At 38.0% G+C, this 19,286-nt stretch overlaps 2 protein-coding genes across 4 annotated transcripts in view; one reads left to right on the top strand and one right to left on the bottom strand.

Moving 5' to 3' along the window:
* Positions 1–2,881, bottom strand: part of ABCE1 (ATP binding cassette subfamily E member 1) — a 28,882-nt gene extending 26,001 nt beyond the window's left edge. The window contains exon 1 of the mRNA XM_014838119.3: positions 2,744–2,881. The gene's annotated coding sequence lies outside the window, so the exon portion shown is untranslated. The remainder of the gene's footprint in view (positions 1–2,743) is intronic.
* Positions 2,882–2,897: 16 nt separating this feature from the next.
* The window catches only part of ANAPC10 (anaphase promoting complex subunit 10), a 147,365-nt gene continuing 130,976 nt past the window's right edge, over positions 2,898–19,286 (top strand). Inside the window, exons 1-3 of one of the 3 annotated variants that reach the window (XM_014838114.3) lie at positions 2,898–3,083; positions 4,529–4,655; positions 18,224–18,314. In XM_014838114.3, the coding sequence (XP_014693600.1) occupies positions 4,541–4,655; positions 18,224–18,314 (206 nt within the window). In that variant the 5' untranslated portion in view covers positions 2,898–3,083; positions 4,529–4,540. Of the gene's footprint in view, positions 3,127–4,528; positions 4,656–18,223; positions 18,315–19,286 lie in introns of all 3 variants that reach the window. The other 2 variants (XM_044767191.2, XM_044767189.2) reach the window with 2 other exon arrangements.

Here is a 19,286-nt window from a genome sequence, read left to right as displayed (position 1 = left end):
TCATATACATATATGTATATATATGGTGTATGGACACACTTATCCTGCGTGTGTATATATGTATCATACATTCTCTTTTTCTCTACATACACAGACAATATTTTTCCCTCCCCAAGTAGAATGTATTCCATCATGAGGGTAGAGATTTTTTTTTGTGTGTGAGGAAGACTGGCCATAAGTGCTGATCTTCCTCTATTTTATGTGGGATGCTGCCACAGTGTGGCTTGACAAGCAGTGCTAGGTCCACACCTGGGATCCGAACCTGCAAACCCTGGGCTGCTGAAGCTGAGCAAACAAACTCAACCACTATGCCAGTGGACCAGCCCCATGAGGGTAGAGATTTTTGTCTGTTTATTTATTCCAGTAGCTGGACCAGTGCCTAGCACATAGTAGGAGCTCAAACATTTCTAATGAATGAATGAGAAAATGAATTTAAATAAAGTAAATAATTTTCCTATAGGTTATAACTTCAGAAATCTTGCAAGTTACCAATATTTTATTGTGACTGTTACCCACTAAAGCATATATTGAAAAAAAAAATCACCCAAAAGGAGACTAAATATTTATGCTATAAACAGTTATGCTAACTAAGAGGTTCACATTACCCCTTTGAAACCTCTCAAAACTAGTCTAGGCCTCATAAAGATTAGAACAGGAAGAAATTAAATGACTTTTGAATTGCTACAAAAAAGCTATCACTCTGGAAGTGACAACTCCCTAAAAACTGAAGATTCTTTAGTTAGCTATTAAAATAAAACTGGTGATCATACAAATTACCTGGTGAATGAGTATAATGAATTCTCCTTGACAGGACATTCTTTTATCATGAAACTGCTTAAATTAAACCTTATTTCTCCCAAACTATAAAATGTTTCATCTAACATTTCAAACCATTTTAAAAACCAAGTGACTGTAACAGAAAATTTTTACAGAAGAATAAAAACATACCAGAAATGGCTAATAAGCTGATTTACATAAAAAACAGTGATAAATTATAATACATTTAGGGAAAATGAATATAGATTCTTTGTAGAACTGTGAATTAACTGTGTAAACACTATTAATTAAATTTCTACATTAGTTTCAAGAATTGGGGAAGGGGGATCCCACTTTCTTTTTCAAGAAGGATACACCACAGTAAAGCTTGGAAGGGAAGAGTATAGTAACAGACTCCTGAGAACAAAGACGGTTTTAAATGTATTTCAAATCTGCAAACAAACTGTGTTCAAAATAGGTACTCAAACAATGACCCTCACCGTCATTCTTCCAGCTGGGAGGAAAAAAGGAAGTGAGGCATACAGGGAAAGCATTTGCAGTCTATGACCCAAATTATTATAACGCTGTGTCAAAGCTTTTAAAGGACTGCTGTTAACAAATGATGCTTGATATCATGTGAAACATTCTAACCTATACTTACTGTAGATTATTAGTCTAATAAAACATCTAAGTCGGGAGTGGTGCACAACTCTTATTTCAGAATTTTAATTTAGAAGGGACACTAAATTAATATTGCTTTCTTTATTTCCCCCTAAATGTTCTTCCTAAAAATTTTTTTCCAGGGAGAACAAGGTTTTTAACTAACCCCTCCCCTCCCCCCCGGCCCCCCCCCCCCCCCCCCGCCCCCACACACAAACCCTTTTGGTTCAAATACAGATAAGAGCCCTTGGTTAACACTGACAAAGCATTACTGTCAGGTAGCTGGTAGAGAATGAATATTCTCAGTATATGGAACAGATGCACTGAAGACTGCAGCACAAACGCCACTATCATAAATGCCTACTTGGTAGTCCTATGGAAGAGAGGGTTAAAAGAAAAACCAAAAAAACCCATTATTTTAACAGTTATTTCTCAGTCTTACCGACTTCACTACAGAAAAAAAGAGAAGACAGGCCTATGTAGTTTATGGGATGTGGGAATCGGCTTTGGCCATCGTGCCTACAACGAACGAACTACTCACGAGAAAATAAAGGTATTTTGAGTAAAGACACCACCCTTGATCTCAAGGAGTTTAAGACCTAATAAAGACGAAAACGGATAAATCACTAAGGAGAAAAATGCTAAGTGCTATAAAAGCACAACAAAAAAGCTAAAGGCGTTCAACTGGCAGATGTCTTGGGATAACTCCAGTTATAGCTGAGGACATGTCACTCTAGGGGGACAGCAGAGCGACGTCTGGCGATCATTTCTATGAAAACTGGGAGTGGACACGGAGTATTCGAGTCCATGGCGGCAAGATGCCGTGACTCATTCCATAATCACCAAACGGTGGAAGAACAGGCCACGACTTTCCATAATCAAATACACACGTGACAATATATCCATTTACTGTGCCAGGGGAAGGGCAGGGGTGTAGGGGATGCTGTTTAGTTCTGAATGTGCCTCCCTCTCGAGAAGGTTCAGCTCTAGGGTAGGAGCGGGGTAAAGGAGGAGTGGAGGCGGCGGAGGTTGGATCGCTGAGGAGATGGCACTTAGGTCCATTCTCGTAGCCCTTAGCGAGGATAGCGGGCAACAGCGGCCAAGAGCCAGGTCAGCTGGAGGGGAAGCGCGAGGTGTCTGAAGCTCTCGGCGGCGCCCGCGATCAGGCGGTTCCAGCTGTCCCGCCCGAGCCGGCTGCCACGCGCCGCTGCCGCCTCCGCCGCCGCCACCTGAGGCCTAACTAAACGCTGTCGGACAACGTCCCTACAGTGTTTAAAACGTGGCAGACCACAGCTACCAGCCAAATACCTCCGGGCTATTCACGTACCTGGAGAAAACGATCCCCTCGCGGAGGGGAGCGTAGAGACCAAATCAGCTCTTGCTTTCACTTCTCAGTCACACAGCGTGTTCCTACGGCCGCCGGCCAAAATGGCGGTACCCAGCCACCGCCTCGCGCATGCCATAGGGACGTAGTGCGCACGCGCGACAGAGCGCGGCGGGCGGAGCTCTGGAGGTAGGTAAGGCGAGACGGCGAGAGCTGACGTCATTGTGCTGCGACTCCAAACGTCGTTCGGGAGGCCAGGCTGTCCTGAGACGCTGAGTGGGAGTGGCGCTGAGCTGCAGGGGATCCCAAAAACCTGAGTTGAGGCGAACCGGGTCTGCAAGCTGTAAGTTCCTGGGCTCTTTCCCGACGTGGAGAATGGTTCTAGCGTAAGCAGATGCGTTCTCTTCCCCAATCTCAGTCTCCTTTTCCGCTCCCGATCTCCTCAAGGCCTGTGGGTCAGGAGTGGAGTTAGCCATTGCCCGTTCTAGCACATCTAGCAGAAGTGTCAAGCAGGACCCACAGAGTCTGGTTCAGACCCTGCTCGCTGTGGTTTTCCTCTTCTTAGCTCCTTTTGAATTGTGTGGCCAGGAGCCTAGTCTTCTCCGAGCTCGGTGTTTTATCCACTTGGTGGCGTCCAGTACCAGGTCTGGCAGTTGAGTTCTGCTCCAGTTAGAGATGGGCCTTTTTTTTTTTGGACAGTTTGACATTTTTGGACATTTGACAATGACAGGTCATTCAGCTTGTAATGATTGTCACAGGTTTAATTGTCTTACTCTAGACCTTACTTAACTTGCAGGTCGCGAATACTTGAGTTTATGACAACCTATTCGCTCATCCATTTCGTAAATTGTAACTGGACACTTTAGGTCTCAGGCCTTTCTGAAGTTTACAGGCCAGTGGCTCTGTTCTTATTTAATGAATATCAAGTGCTTGTGTGGAGATTAGGGAACAATTGAGATCTAAGAGTAGGTGTCGAGGAGATGGTATACAGAACTGGTGGGCCAGGTTTATAGTAGTATGTATAACGATGTTCAGTTAGCTGTAACTTTACACTACTGAAGTAGTTTTTACATGCTGTTTACTATCCAAGAGGTATCTTTTTTCACGTTTGCTTGGACTTACCCAGATTAACTAATGAGATGTGAAAGATGAAGTAACCTTTGCTTTAGAATAGGCCAGTTACTCACTTCTAGACCTTGAAGCCAATTTTCTGACTTTATCTTCTATGGTCAGAGCACATATAAATGGAACTTTCGACAACTAGTGGGGAGATGTGATTTCTTTCTCTGCATCACTTAATGGCTTATTTAAAGTGAGACCAGTAGTTACATATTCCTGGAATAAGAGTATTTCAATCTGACTTTTCTAGGGAAAAACTTAATTTGAATTCAGAATTTTTACTCATGGAGGTATAGAACTTCATAGCCTTCTAGAATTATAGATCAACTCAGCCCCTTTGACAGGAAAGGAAATAAATCCCACACCTGCCCAAAGTCTAGGCTAAAGAAGAGGCTGAAGCTAGCACCCCAATCTTGTATCCTTCAACTGCTATACTCTGCTGCTTTGCATGACATGTACGTCATAATATATTATATTTTAGAAACAAAAACTGAATTCCCAAGATTTTTAAATTACAATGATTGAGTTAGGTTGACTGCATTTGAGAAATAAATGGTTAATATCAAAGGCATACTAGTGATCCACTTTGCTATTAAATTTTTAGTTTTACCTTTTGTAGAAAGATGCTCAGATCCTGGTATAATGTGGATATTCTTTTTTTCTACATAGAACATTTTTAAAATGACCACACCAAACAAGACACCTCCTGGTGCTGACCCTAAGCAGTTGGAAAGGACTGGAACAGTACGGGAAATTGGGTCACAAGCTGTTTGGTCACTCTCATCTTGCAAACCAGGTAAAACAAGACAAAAAAGCTGTTTGTATTAACTACTTACAGTTTCCTTGTACATTGGACGAACTTTAATATTTTTGTTGTTTCAACACTTTATTTTAATTCTAAAATACATTTAGTTGAGTTTTCATTTGTTATATTTCTCTTCCCAATTACTTTACTAATATCTACTTCAGTTTAACTGCGTACGTCATAAGGTCTCCTCTTTATCCTCCTCTATCTCTGCTCTGATTCAGTTATTTGGTTAACATTTTTTTGTTGGCTATTTCTGTAGATGGGATGAGTGGGTGATAACATTTTTTAGTGATTATCTATCCCCAAATGACTTTATTTTACTTTTGGTTGGGATAGAATACTTAGGTGGCAGTCCTTTTCTCTCAAAAATTTATCGATGCTATTTCATCATTTCCTTTTTGTCATGTTGCAAAGAAGAAGCCCTGTGAAAGTCCCTCTTGGGGCCAGCCCCTTCGCTGAGTGGTTAAGTTTTCACACTCTGCTTTGGTGGCCCAGAGTTTCCCAATTCGGATCCTGGACACGGACCTAGCGCTGCTTATTAAGCCATGCTGAAGTCGTGTCCCACACAGCACAACGAGAAGGACCTACAACTAGAATATACAACTATGTACTGGGGGGCTTTGGGGAGGAGAAGAAGAAGGAAAAAAAAGAAATAGGCAGCAGATGTTAGCTCAGGGCCAATCTTTTAAAAAAAAAAAAGTCTCTCTTTTTTTCTAAGTGACTTTCTTTCTTTCTGGAAGCATTTAAGCTTTTGCTGTCTATTCTTAGAGCTCAAGCCAGGATATGCCAGGATACTTACGTATCTTTTCTCATTTGTCTAACCTATAATTTGATGGGCGTTTTCAGTCTGTAGACTCAATCTCTGAGAAAGTTTTTTAGCTTGAGGAACTTTAATTATAATGTTATTGGTTTAGTAGTTGCTTTTCCTTCAGAGACTTCTATTATTTACACATAAACTCTCTTCCCAACCAAGATTCTTCTGTTTCCCCTTAAGATTCCTTTCTCTCTCTTTTTATGAGTAATTTATTGAGGTATCATTTACTTACAATAAAACTCACCCTTTTTAGGTGTATAGTTCTGTGAATTTTAACAAACACATAACAATCATGTAAGCACCATCACAATCAAATGCAGAATATTTCCACCATCCAAAGAAATTCCCTCCTGTCCCTTTGTAGTCAGTCTTCTGTCCCCCTCAAGCCCCTGACAACCTCTGCTCTGTTATGTGTCCCTTTGGTTTTGCCTTTCCCCGAATGCCATATAAATCTAATCACTCCGTGTAGCTTTTTGGATTTGTCTTCTTTCAGTTACCATAATGCATTTGTGATTTTTCCCTGCTGTTACATGTGTCAGTAGTTCGTTCCTTTTTATTGTTGATTACTATTCCACTATATGGATGTACCACAGTTTGTTTATTCACCAGTTAATGGACATTTAGGTTTGTGGTAGCTAGCTTCCAGAATGATTCCAGTTATCCTTGTCTTTTGGTATTCATGCCCTTCTGTTGACCCCCTCCCACATTGTGTCAGGGTTGGTCTCTGGGACCACTAGAATATGGCAGAAGTAGTGGTGTGTGTCTTCTGAGACGAGATCATAAAAGACGTTGTGGCTCTGCCTTGCCCTTATTTGGATCACTCACTCTGGGGGAAGTCAGTTGCCATTTTGTGAGGAAACAAGGGGTCCTGTGGAGAGGTTGGTGTGGCAAGGAACCATGGCCTCCTGAAAATAGCCAATGAGGAACTGAGACCTCTTGTCAACAGTCATATGAGCAAGTCATCTGAGAATGGATCCTCCAGCTCCAGTCAGGCTTTCAGACAATTCATTCAGATGACTTGACTGTAAACTCATGAGAGTCCTTGAGCCATACTGCCTAACCGAGCTGCTTTCAAATTCCTATCTCATAGAAATTGTGCAATAATGCATGTTTGGTGTTTTAAGTTCTTAAGTTTTGGGGTAATTTGCTTTGCAGCAATAGTTAACTAAGATAAGGTTGCTTCCAATATTTGGTGATTATGGGTAAAGCTGCTGTAAACATTCATATACAAGTTGTGTGGACATTTGTTTTCATCTTTCTTGTATAAATACTTAGGAGTGGAATTGCTGGGTTCTATTGTTTTTATTTTTTTTAACCAATCTGTATTTTTAATTTCCTTTTCTTCTCTTACTCCATTAGCTAGGACTTCCAGTATGGTGTTGCATAGGAGTGATGAGCAGGGACATTCTTGTCTTATTCCTGATCTTAGTGGGAAAGCTTCTAGTTTCTCACCATTAAGTATGATGTTAGCTGTTGTTTTTTTGTAGATACGTAAAGTTGAGGACGTTCCCAATAGATTTTATGTTGAATGGGCATTAGATTTTGTCAAATGCTTTCTCTGCATCTGTTGATAACAATCATATGCTTTTTTTCCTTTAGCCTGTTGATGTGATGGATTACATTAATTGATTTTTAGAATGTTGGACCAGTTTTGCATGCCTGGAATAAATCACACTTGATTGTGGTGTATAATTCTTTTTAATAAATGGGTTCTATTTGCTAATATTTTCTTGAGGATTTTTGCACCTGTGTTCATGAGAGATATTGTTCTTTAAGTTTTCTTTCTTGCAAAGTCTTTGTCTGGTTTTGGTATTAGGGTAATGCTGCTCTTACAGCATGAGTTAGGAAGTATTCCCTCGGTTTCTATTTTCTGGAAGAGATTGTAGAGAATTGGTATTATTTCTTCCTTAAATGTTTGATAGAAGTCGCTAGTGAAACCATCTAGGCCTGGTGATTTCTTTTGGAAGGTTATTAATTTTTGATTCAATTTCTATAATAGATATAGGCCTATTAAGATTATCTATTTCCCCTTATGTGAGTTTTGGTAGATTGTGTCTTTCAAGGGATTGGTCCATTTATTTAGGTTATCAAATTTGTGGGCATAGACTTGTTTATAATACTCCTGTGTTGTTCTTTTTATTTTCCATAGGATCAATAGTGATGGCTCCTCTTTCATCTCTGATATTAGATTTGTGTCTTCTCTCTTTTTTTCTTGGTTAGTCTAGGTAGAGGTTTATTGATTTTATTGACCTTTTCAAAGAACCAGCTTGTGATTTCAGTGTTTTTTCTCTGTTAGTTTCCTGTTTTCAGTTTCATTGATTTCTGCTCTGATTATTATTGCTTCTTTTCGATTTAATTTGCTCTTCTTTTTCTAGTTTTCTAAGGTGAAAGCTTAGATTATTAATTTTAGATCTCTCTTCTTTTCTAATATATATACTCAGTGCTGTGAATTTCTCTCTAAGCACTGCTTTTGCTGCAATCTACAATTTTTGATAATTTGTATTTTCATTTTCATTCAATTTCAAATATTTTTTCTTTTTTTGGCTAAGGAAGATTAGCCCTGAGCTAATGTCTGTTGCCAATCTTCCTCTTTTTGTATGTAAGCTGCCACGACAGCATGGCCATTGACAGACGAGTGGTGTAGGTCTGCATTCCGGAACAGAAGCTGGGCTGCTGAAGTGGAATGGGCTAAACTTAACCAATAGGCCACCGGGGCTGGCCCCCAAATATTTTAAAATTTCTTTTGATACTTCTTTCTTGATTCATATGTTATTTAATCTCCACATATTTTGAGATTTTCCAGTTATCTTTCTATTACTGATTTCAAGTTTAATTCTATTGTGGTCTGAGAGCATATTTTGTATGATTTCTATTCTTTTGTATTTTTTTATGTATGTTTTATGGTACAGAAGGTGGTCCATCTTGGTGAATGTTACACATAAGCTTGAGAAGAATTGTGTATTCTTTTTTTTTTTGAGGAAGATTAGCCCTGAGCTAACATCTGCCTCAATCGTCCTCTTTTTGCTGAGGAAGATTGGCCCTGAGCCAACATCTGTGCCCGTCTTCCTCCTTTTTATAAGTGGGATGCCTGCCACAGCATGGCTTGATAAGTGATGCATGGGTTTGCGCCTGGTATCCGAACTGGTGAACCACAGGCCGCTGAAGCGGAGTGCACGAACTTAACCACTATGCCACTGGGCCGGGCCCCAAGAATTGTGTATTCTTGAGAAGCTTGTGTATTCTGCTGTTATTGGATGAAGTAATCTATAAATGTCAATTTGATCCAGCTGATTGATGATGCTATTCAATTCAACCATATCCTTACTGATTTTGTGTCTGGTAGGTAAGGGCTAAGATTCAGAGGCTAAAATTCCATTAGTGTCCTTGTTTTTGTCTCCCAATTATCTTTAGATTTCCCTAGAAACTCCTTAAACGGACCCTAAGCTAAAATTCTTTCAATTGTAACCTCCTGATGTTATATGGAAGCCCTGTTGATATGGTGGGAATAGAAGTGTTCTGTAATCCTGTGACTAGATTTCAGTCTTTTCGGGGGCCAGTGTCTATGGTTGTGACCTTTATAAATGCTTCTCACCTTTTCTTCTTCCCTAAGTTGAGATAGGAAGGCTAGAGGAGGCTGGAGTAGGTGGGGCTCCGAGAGGTAAAATTCATGAAAATGTGGAGCTCTCTCTAAGGCTGGGCTTCCAGGAGTTTTTCTCTCTCAAGCTAGTCTGCACTCAGTCTCCAGCAATTAGTCAATTAGTAATTAGTCAGTTACTCTTTAAGTTTTTCCTACCAGTTGCTGACTCCAGTGGCAGTTTCTGTTCCTTTTAAGGTATGATTCTGTGTGTTCACCTGTCTCTTCAGTTTTCTGGGTGGTGGTTTGTGATGTGACCTCGATTCTCTGTTGGACCTAAGAAGAATTACTGGTTTTCAGTTAGTTCAGCTTTTTGTTGTTGTTGTAAAGATGAGAATGACATCTTCTAAGCTCTTTACATGTCAGACTGGAAACCAGAAGTTCTTCCCTTTACTTTTAAACTATATATTTCTTTACATTTGAAGTGGATTTCTTATAGATAGCATATTATTGGGTCTTGCTTTTTTATCTAATCTGACATTCTTTATCTTTTAATTGGGAATGTTTAGACCATTTACACTTAATATATCTATTGATGTAATTAGATTTAGAATTACTGTCTTGGAATTTGTTTTATTTTTTATTCTCTTCTTGTTGATGTTTATTCCCTCTTCTTCTACCTATTTTTGGATAAATTCAGTATTTTTTATGATTTTTTTTCATCTCCACTATTGACATATCCTTTTTGAAATTTTTGAGCAGTTGCCCTAAGGATTACAATATACATATTTAATTATCACAGTTTACCTTCAGGTAATATTATACCACTATGGGTATGGTATATGAATCCTTCAACAGTATACTTCCAATTTCTTTCTCCCATCCTTTATGCCATTTTTGTCATACGTTTTACTTTTGCATATTTTGTTGCTACTTTTGTTTTAAAAGGTTCGTTATATTTTGGAATGAATAAAATTAAAAAAAATACCTTCTATGTTTAGTTTAGTTTTTAGAACTTTTCATTTCTTTGAATAGAGCCAGGTTTCTGTCTGATATCACATTCCTTCTGCCTGAAGAACTTTCTTCAACATTTTTTTGTATTGCAGGTCTCCTAGCAATGTTTGGTTGAAAAAAGTTTTCATTTTGCTTTTATTGTCATGGTATATTTTTTCTGTGTGGAATTCTAGGTTGGTTGGTTTTTCCTTTTCCTTCTGTAAAGATGTCATTCCATTATCTTCTGGCTTGCATAGTGTCTGAAGAGAAGTCTGCTCTAGCTAATGTGACTTTTTTCCCTGGCTGTCTTTAAGATTTTATCTTTGATTTTCAGCAATCTGACTATGACATTCAATATGTTTGTGTGTGTGTGTTTAATCCTGCTTGAGATTCACTGAGATTCTTGAATCTTCTGGTTTGATGTCTTGCAATATTTTATGAAAATTCATGGCCATCATTTCCAAGTATTTCTTTTGCCCCATTCCTTCTGTGTTGTCATTCTGGGACTCCAATTATACATATGCTAGACTATTTGATTTTGCTAGACCATTTGGTGTTGTCTCGTAGCTTTTAGGTGCTCTATTTTTTTTTTCACTCTTTTTTTCTCTTTGCGTTTGCTTTGGATGTTATTTTATTGGCCTGGCTTCAAGTCTACTCCTTCTTTCTTTGGCTTTTTTGAGTCTCTTTATGATTCTGTCTAAGGAATCTTTCAGCTCTGAATGGTGTTTTTTATTTATAGCTTTTCCATTTGACTCTTAAAGGAGTTTTCATCTGTTGAAATTCCCTGTCTGTTCCTGCATTTTATCTACCTTTTCCTCTAGATTTCTTAACGTATTAATCATAGTTATTTAAAGTCCCTGTCTGATAGTTCCAACGTCTGGGTTGCCTCTGAATGTATTTCTGTTGATTGCTTTGTCTTTTGATAATATTTGTTTTTCTTGCTTGTTTGTGTATCAATTTTTTATTGAATGCCGAATATCACATGTAGATTAGTAGATACTGAGAGAGATGGTATTTATACATTGAAATGGATACCTCTTTTCTACTGTTAGTCCTTTATAGTGGGGATTGAATTAGTTAGGAATTCAGCTGGGTTTGGGTTTTTTTCTTTTTTTTTGCTATGGCTACCTTCAGTACCTCATAGACTTCAAATTCCTCTAAAGATGCTCAGTGCTTATGGTGGAGGCTGTTGTGCCAGAGGAATTATCTTAGTGTTCCTCCTCCACTCTCAGTTTTCAGCTGTCTCTGTACCCCTGTGCGTCAGAGGTGTCTCTCTCCATGCTCTTGCCCTGCCTCCAGCAGTAGAATGCTATGCCTTCGTAATACTCAGTGCCGGGGATGAGAGGCAGGGCTTGTTCTCTGTTTTCCTTGTCTAGCTTCAATCTTAGACAGCCCTTGTGTGCCTAGCTTTCAGGGTGAGGCATTCTTATCATTTTGGTCCCTCCTACCTATGTTAGTGAAACTCTGCCTTCTATCTGTGGCTGGTCTTTTGTGGGAGAGACTTTTCTATCCCACTCCCAGACGAAGGACTGTTTCCTGCCTCTCTCCCAGGTGTAGAGGGTTTTTTCTTTTACTCTTTTCCCAGCAAGCATGGGTCTGTATCTGTGTCCTGGGGTCAGCAGATTTGATGCTCCTCCCTCAGCAGCTTAAGTCCTTTGTTTTGTAGGAGAGAAGGGTTTGGGAAGGAGAGTAGGGCTTTTTGCATTTCCTGCAGAGGCACTCAGTCCCCTCTTCCATGCATGAACCACTGAAGTAGGCTTTCCAGTCTCCTGCTCTCCCCCAAATCTTTCTCTTGTGTGTACAGTGAGGGCCCTTGGAGAAGAGTCTGAGAGTCAACATGAGTTTACCTTGTATTTGGGACTCCTAGGGCTGCTATAGTTTTATGCTAGCCCACACTTGGCCTCTAGCAGTTTGTTAAAGTTCCACCTGATTTCTTCTTATGTGTTTATTTGGTTGCTCTTCCTTCCTCCCATGTTCACCTACAGTTAGGACAGGCTGTCGATGTTTTTTTCTCCTGAGGGTAGGAGCTGCCTCTTCTTGGATTTCAGGCTGTTTGGTTGCTGCATGGTTAAAAGCTCTCATGTTTTCAGCAAAATTATGAGTTTGTAGTTTGTGTAGACTTTTCTTGTTGTTTGAATGGGGGTGATGCCTTTTTCCAGCTTTCTATATGCTAGACTGCTTCAGAAGTTTCTAATATTCTTTTTTTTTTTTTCAAAGATTTTATTATTTCCTTTTTCTCCCCAAAGGCCCCCGGGACATAGTTGTATATTCTTCGTTGTGGGTTCTTCTAGTTGTGGTATGTGGGACGCTGCCTCAGCGTGGTTTGATGAGCAGTGATTCCTCAAAAAACTAAAAATAGAACTACCATACGATCCAGCCATCCCACTACTGGGTATTTATCCAAGGAGCTTGAAGTCAGCAATCCCAAAAGTCCTATGCACCCCAATGTTTATTGCAGCACTGTTTACAATAGCCAAGACGTGGAAGCAACCTAAGTGCGCATCAACAGATGAATGGATAAAGAAGATGTGGTACATATATACAATGGAATACTACTCAGCTGCAAAACAGAACAAAATCATTCCATTTGCAATAACACAGATGGACCTTGAGGGAATTATGTTAAGTGAAATAAGCCAGCGAGAGAAGGACAATCTGTGTATGACTCCACTCATATGAGGAATTTAAAATTATGGACTAAGAGAACAGTTTAGTGGATACGAGGGGAAAGGTGGGGTAGGGCGTGGGCACAAAGGGTGACGTGGTGCACCTACAACACGAATGACAAACCATTAATGTACAACTGAAATTTCACAAGATTGTAACCTATCAATAACTCAATAAAATAAAAAAATAAATAAATTAAAAAAAAAAGAAGCCAAACAAAAAGAGAGTACACATTGTAGGATTCGATTTATAGAAAGTTGTAGAAAATACAAACTAATAGATAGCAACAGAACACAGATCAATGGTTACCTGAAAAAGGAAGGGCAGAAGGGACATATTATTAAAAAAAAACAAAAAAGAATGACTCCTAAGTGTCTGGCTGAATAACTCAGTGTTATTTCCAGAATTTAGAAAGAGGGAGGGGGGAATAAATAGATTTTGGATCAAAAAGTAAATAATTTGGTTTAGATACATTAGTTTTGAGATGCCCATAAGCATTCTAGTGAGGTGCTTAGTAGGTAATTGACTATAGAAGCTTAGAGTTCTGGGGAAAGCTCTGGGTTGGAGATATAGATTTGGGGGTCATCAGTATATCGATGATATTCTAAACCTGGGGACTGGATAGAGTCCTAGGGAGAGAATGTATTTAAAGAGTAAAGCCTCAGGGCACTTCGAGATGTAAGGATCTGACAGAACAGCAGGGATAGGATTCAACAAAGTGCACTATGGAGAAGTAGCCAGTGAGCTACGTAGAAAATTACCCCCCACAACAAAGAATTATCCAGCACAAACTATCGGTAGTGCCAAGGTTGAGAAACCTTACCTTAGAGTAATAGTTCTAAAATTTTAGCATGCATCGGAATCACCTGCAGGATTTGTTAAAATACAGACTGTCAAAGGGGTTAATTTTAAAGTTTCTGATGTAGTAGGTCTAGAATTCCTAACAAGTTGCTAGGTGACAATGATGCTACTGGTCCAGGGACCATACTGTGAGAACCACTACCTTAAGAGTCAGTACATCATATAAAAGTTTTTTTCTGGGTAACAATGTTATTTGTGTACATTATCATAATACCTGTCAAAGCACTTATCACACATCTGTCACAGCTTCTGTTTGGACTAAAAGAATTCACATATAATACTGAGTGGGAAGCTTTGGAAAAGAAGTCTACTCTATGAGACATGGCACTGGTACATAAACGGGTGTTTGTAAGAGGTTCTATTTGTGAGACATATTGAGGAAGTAAATACTGGTAATCATACTTAGTATTCCAGAGGTACAGATTTAGACTACTCAGTTCTTGAAGAGACTGCACCTACTTAGTTGCACTGTTATAGTTTCATAAGCAATATCTTAGAAACAAATTTAAAATGATCAGTCATGAGTTACAGGACATTTCTTATTCTGGATAAGTTATTCAGGTTTTTTGTTTAATATTTATTTTGCTTGTTAAGAACAAACACCATTTTAGGAAATCCTTTGAGCTTATACACATGTAAAGTTATGAAATGAAAGAGAAAGAGGGGCCGGCCCCGTGGCCGAGTGGTTAAGTTTGCACGCTCCGCTGCAGGCGGCCCAGTGTTTCGTCAGTTCAAATCCTGGGCGAGGACATGGCACCACTCATGGAGCCATGCTGAGGTGGCATCCCACATGCCACAACTAGAAGGACCCACAACTGAGAATATACAACTATGTACCGGGGGGCTTTGGGGAGAAAAAGGAAAAAAAAAAAAAGAGAGAAAGAAAACTAGCCAAATAGCTAAAATAAAATAAATTAAAAAAAACCTTTTAATCAACAGAACATTTAACTGTGGAGCTCTTAAGGAAGAATCATGTGATTTAGTTATCTTCTGTTAGGGAACTCAAACTAGTAAAAAGAAAACGGGATTTAAAACTTAAAACTCCATATTGGTAGCAAAACAGCTTTTTACCTTGTAACTTGCATAATTGAATATTCTAGATTAGCCAGCAGTATTGCATAAAGAAAGAATAGAAGCATGGTTTAAAGCAGCACTGTCCAATAGAAATATAATGCAAGTCACACATATAATTTTAATTTTTCTAGTAACTACATTAAAAAGATAAGGAAATGGGTGAAATTAATTGTGATAAAATGTTTTTAATTCAATATAACTAGACTATTATTATTAATGAGTCATTTTACATTTCATACTAGTCTTCAAAAACCAATGTGTGCTTTACACTTAGAGCAAATCTCAATTCGGATTAGCCATATTTCAAGAGTTCAATAGCCACATGTGGCTAGTGGCCACCATGCTGTACAGCACAGGTCTCAGAGTTACAGAGTGAGTAATGGAGAGCCTAGTTTTTACATTTTAAGAAGTTTTTCTTAGGTGAAATAGAAAGCTATTTTTTAAACATTTACCTCTGTCACTATCTTAATTCAGACCATGATCACTTGCAACTTGGATTACTACAATGACTTTCTCTTTGCCTGACACCAAGCTATCTAAAGATCCTGATCTTATTATTTCTTGCTCCTATGACTTAGCTGCTAAAATTTCTTCAGTAGGTTGGTGTATTTTTCAAGATAATTTATACTCCTTAGCTTAGTGCTCCAGAGTCTGTATGATCTGACTCCTTTCATCCCTCTCTGACTCATTTCCTGCTCCACCCCAATTTGTAGCCTTTCCTCCCAGAAGGACCTACCTTTGGGGGCCAGCCTGGTGGCATAGAGGTTAAGTTCTCGCACTCTGCTCTGACGGCCTTGGGTTCAGAACCTGGAACCCTGGCGTGGCCCTGCACATTGCTCAGCAAGCTGTGCTATGGTGGCATCCCACATACAAAATAGAGGAAGCTTGGTACAGATGTTAGCTCAGCGACGATCTTCCTCGAGCAAAAAGAGAAAGATTGGCAACAGATGTTAGCTCAGGGCTAATCTTCCCTCCCCCCAAAAAGTTTTGTTTCCTCTAGATGCCATTTTTCTTGATCCATGCCATTACATGTTTTTCTCTTTGCTAAATGCTCTTTAACCTTGCCCTTGTACCTCTTTACCTATCTAACGCCTACTGCTACTTGAGAATTCAGTGCAAAAATCATTTCCTCTGGGAAAACCTCTCTTATCCGCTACTGTGTACAGTAAAGGCAGAATATGCAAATTTTTTTTTTTTTAAAGATTTTATTTTTTTCCTTTTTCTCCCCAAAGCCCCCGGTACATAGTTGTATTTTCTTCGTTGTGAGTCCTTCTAGTTGTGGTGTGTGGGACGCTGCCTCAGCGTGGTTTGATGAGCAGTGCCATGTCCGCGCCCAGGATTCGAACCAACGAAACACTGGGCTGCCTGCAGCAGAGTGCTCGAACTTAACCACTCACCCACGGGGCCAGCCCCCAGCATATGCAAATTTAAGATACAAATCTCTGACTGGCGAGAATGTATTTGAATCACATGGACAAAGGGTTAATATCCATAATACTGTAGGAAAGAGTTATAAATCAATAAAAAGATGAAAGTCCAATGAAAATTTAGGAGGGTATGAATAGTTACTTTCTATAAGAAGAAATATAAATCATCAATAAATATGAAATACAACTTTTCACCTGTCAGGTTAGTAAATATTTACAAGAGTGATTGCATTTTATCATGAGTACAAAGCGGTGCTGTCCAATAGAACTATAATGTACACCACATATGTAATTTAAAGTTATCTAGTATCCATATTTAAAAAGTAAAAAGAAACAGGTATAATTAATTTTAATAATTTATTTTATTTGCCTCTTTATGTTCCAAATATGATTTCAACATATAATCAATATAAAAACTTATTAAATAGATATTTGATTTTTTAATAGTAAGTCTTCAAAATCTAGTATAAAGATTTCAGAACATCTCAATTTTTGCGAGCCACATTAGAGGGATAGGTGTTCTTGTACATTATTGGTGAAGAGGCATTTCGGCGGAGAATTTGGCAATATTTATCAAATGAAAGATTCAAATGACCCAGGATTCTATTCCTAGAACTCTGTCCTCCAGAAATGCTAACATGCGCTTAAGGATTATAGATAGGTAGATGTTTATTGCAATATTGTTTGTAAAAGGAAAACAGTGGAAACAACCTAAATGTCCTATAGGGGTTTGATTATATAATTCTGATATTTGCAGACGATGGGATACTGAATAATCTTTAAAAAATGTGGAAGATATTTAGGTTAACTGAGCTATTATATGACTTAATAAATATTACATGGTTTAATGTATGTAAAATGCTTAGAATGTGACTGGCACATAGTAAATGTGATATTAGTGTTATTATTAATTTATTGATATGGAATAATCTTCCACATGTTAAGTGAAAAGAAAAAACCTGCAAAATCTAGAACTATATATAGTACACCATCATTTGTGTAGAGGGGAAGAAAGAATATATATGTATGTATTTGCTTGTATATGTGTCTAGTGTCTGAAAGGGTGTGTAAGAAACTGACAACATTGATTATATTTGGAGAGGGGAACTAGGTGGTGGAGGGATAGAGACTTTTTACCACCCTCATTTTGTGCTTTTGAATTTGATCTGTAATGAATATACTACTCAGAAAATAAAGTGTAAATCAAATCTCTCCCTTAAATTTTTTTGAAAAATCTATACTGTTAAGTTATATTTATAATTTGTATGAATTATTATGGTTTTAATCAGGAAAAAACAATACAGGATAGTTTTACTTCAGTTATCTGGAATGGCTAGGTGATATGGGATTCTGGGTAAATTTAATTTTTGATTTATCAGGATGTTAATGAGAAACACTTGGTTTCAAAATGTATATGACTTGAAAGTATTTCTAAGTTGTCCTTTTTCTTGTCAAAATAAGTATGGCATGTTGAACTTAATACATCTGGTTTATTTTTGAGGATTTTGCAGGACATAGGGATCATTCATTTTTAGAAATTGTAAGAAATTGGGTTTAAATACATACTGACTTTAGAGTATATTTAGAAGATATTCTTCAAAAATTAAAGCCAACAACCAAGAAAACTTGGTCCTAATGTAAGATTTAGTGTGTGCAAGTGATATTTCTTCTGAGAATTGAAGTCTGATTAAGAGGATGGAAGAATTCTGATTAATTTAAAGATTGGCACCTCAGCTAACGTCTGTTGCCAATCTTTTTTTTTTCTTCTTCTTCTCTCCAAAGCCCCGCAGTACATAGTTGTATATTCTAGTTGTAGGTCCTTCTGGCTATGCTATGTGGGATGCCACCTCAGCATGGCTTGATGAGTGGTGCTAGGTCCGTGCCCAGGATCCAAACCAGGGAAACCCTGGGCCGCCCAAATATCGCACACAAACTTAACCGCTTGGCTATGGGGCTGGCCCCTGGTTAATTTAAGTTTTATAGTACTGACCATCTTTTATATCAGACTTTCTGGACAAATATATATAGTAATTTTATATTTTGAGTATATAGCTCTTTCTGGACAAATATATATGGTAATTTTATATTTTGAATATATAGCTCTTTCTTTTTCATGAGAATTTATCATCACTTGTGGTGTTTTTAGGATTTGGTGTGGATCAGTTACGAGATGACAATCTAGAAACTTATTGGCAATCAGATGGCTCCCAGCCTCATTTAGTGAATATCCAATTCAGGTAATACATTTTTGAATTTTTCAATTTGTGTAGGTTATAAGAGGATAAATAAATCTATTTTATTTACATAAAATTTAAAGAGTATGGAAATTATAGTGAAATGCTCTTAATTCTGCTTTTTATCAGCCTTAGAGATTGTTTTTCTGCTCAACTAGACTGTAAATGTTTTAAGTTTACTGTCTTATCCTTTATGAATTCTTTATGATTCCTTACACAGTTCCTTTTACATAGATGTTTCTCAGTGATTTATTTCAGAAAAATATGCTTTGCTTATGACCCAATGTGATACCTTAATGTATTGCATTTAGTACACTTGGAGTGATGATAGTACGTTCTTTAGCTGTAGACTCTTCACGTAAGTTCTCAAATTTGTAATTCCATTTGGAAAAAAAATATTTTAACTTAGAACCTCTAAAGATGTTTTCAGTTTGAAAATGCTTATTCATTTTCGGGGGAAAGGAAAACAGCCGTATGTTTGTCAACTGCTTTAAATTTATTGACATAGGTGGAAACCAGTTAACTCAGTTGTTTTGCTCCATTTATATCATCTATTTTAACATTCTATAGCATTGTATTTTTAGTTTGTTTTTGTTGTCCTAGGGTAGAAATCAACAAATTTCTCGTGAAAAAGCCAAATAGTAAACATTTTAGGTCTTATGAACTATCTGGTCTCTCTTGCGACTACGTAGCTATGCCGTCATAGCATAAAAGCACGCGTAGGCAATGCGTAATGACTGCATTTAGCTGTTCTAATTAACTTTTATCTTACAAAAGTAGGTGGTGGGCAGGGTTCAGCCAGTGGGCTGTAGTATGCCAACTCCTGTCTTAGAATCTTAAGTATGTAGGCACCAGAAATAAAAATAGCAGCTGTTTTTTTTTTTAAAGACTTAAAATACCAGATGCTTTGCTAAATACCTTACCCATTTATTTCATTTAACCGTTAACAGCTATTTTTATCCTTATATTGTAGTC

This window comes from Equus asinus, chromosome 3 (assembly GCF_041296235.1).
Source record: "Equus asinus isolate D_3611 breed Donkey chromosome 3, EquAss-T2T_v2, whole genome shotgun sequence".
Classification (NCBI taxonomy): domain Eukaryota; kingdom Metazoa; phylum Chordata; class Mammalia; order Perissodactyla; family Equidae; genus Equus; species Equus asinus.
Note: the sequence above shows the minus strand (reverse complement) of the source record. Positions and strands in the feature narration are given on the sequence as shown.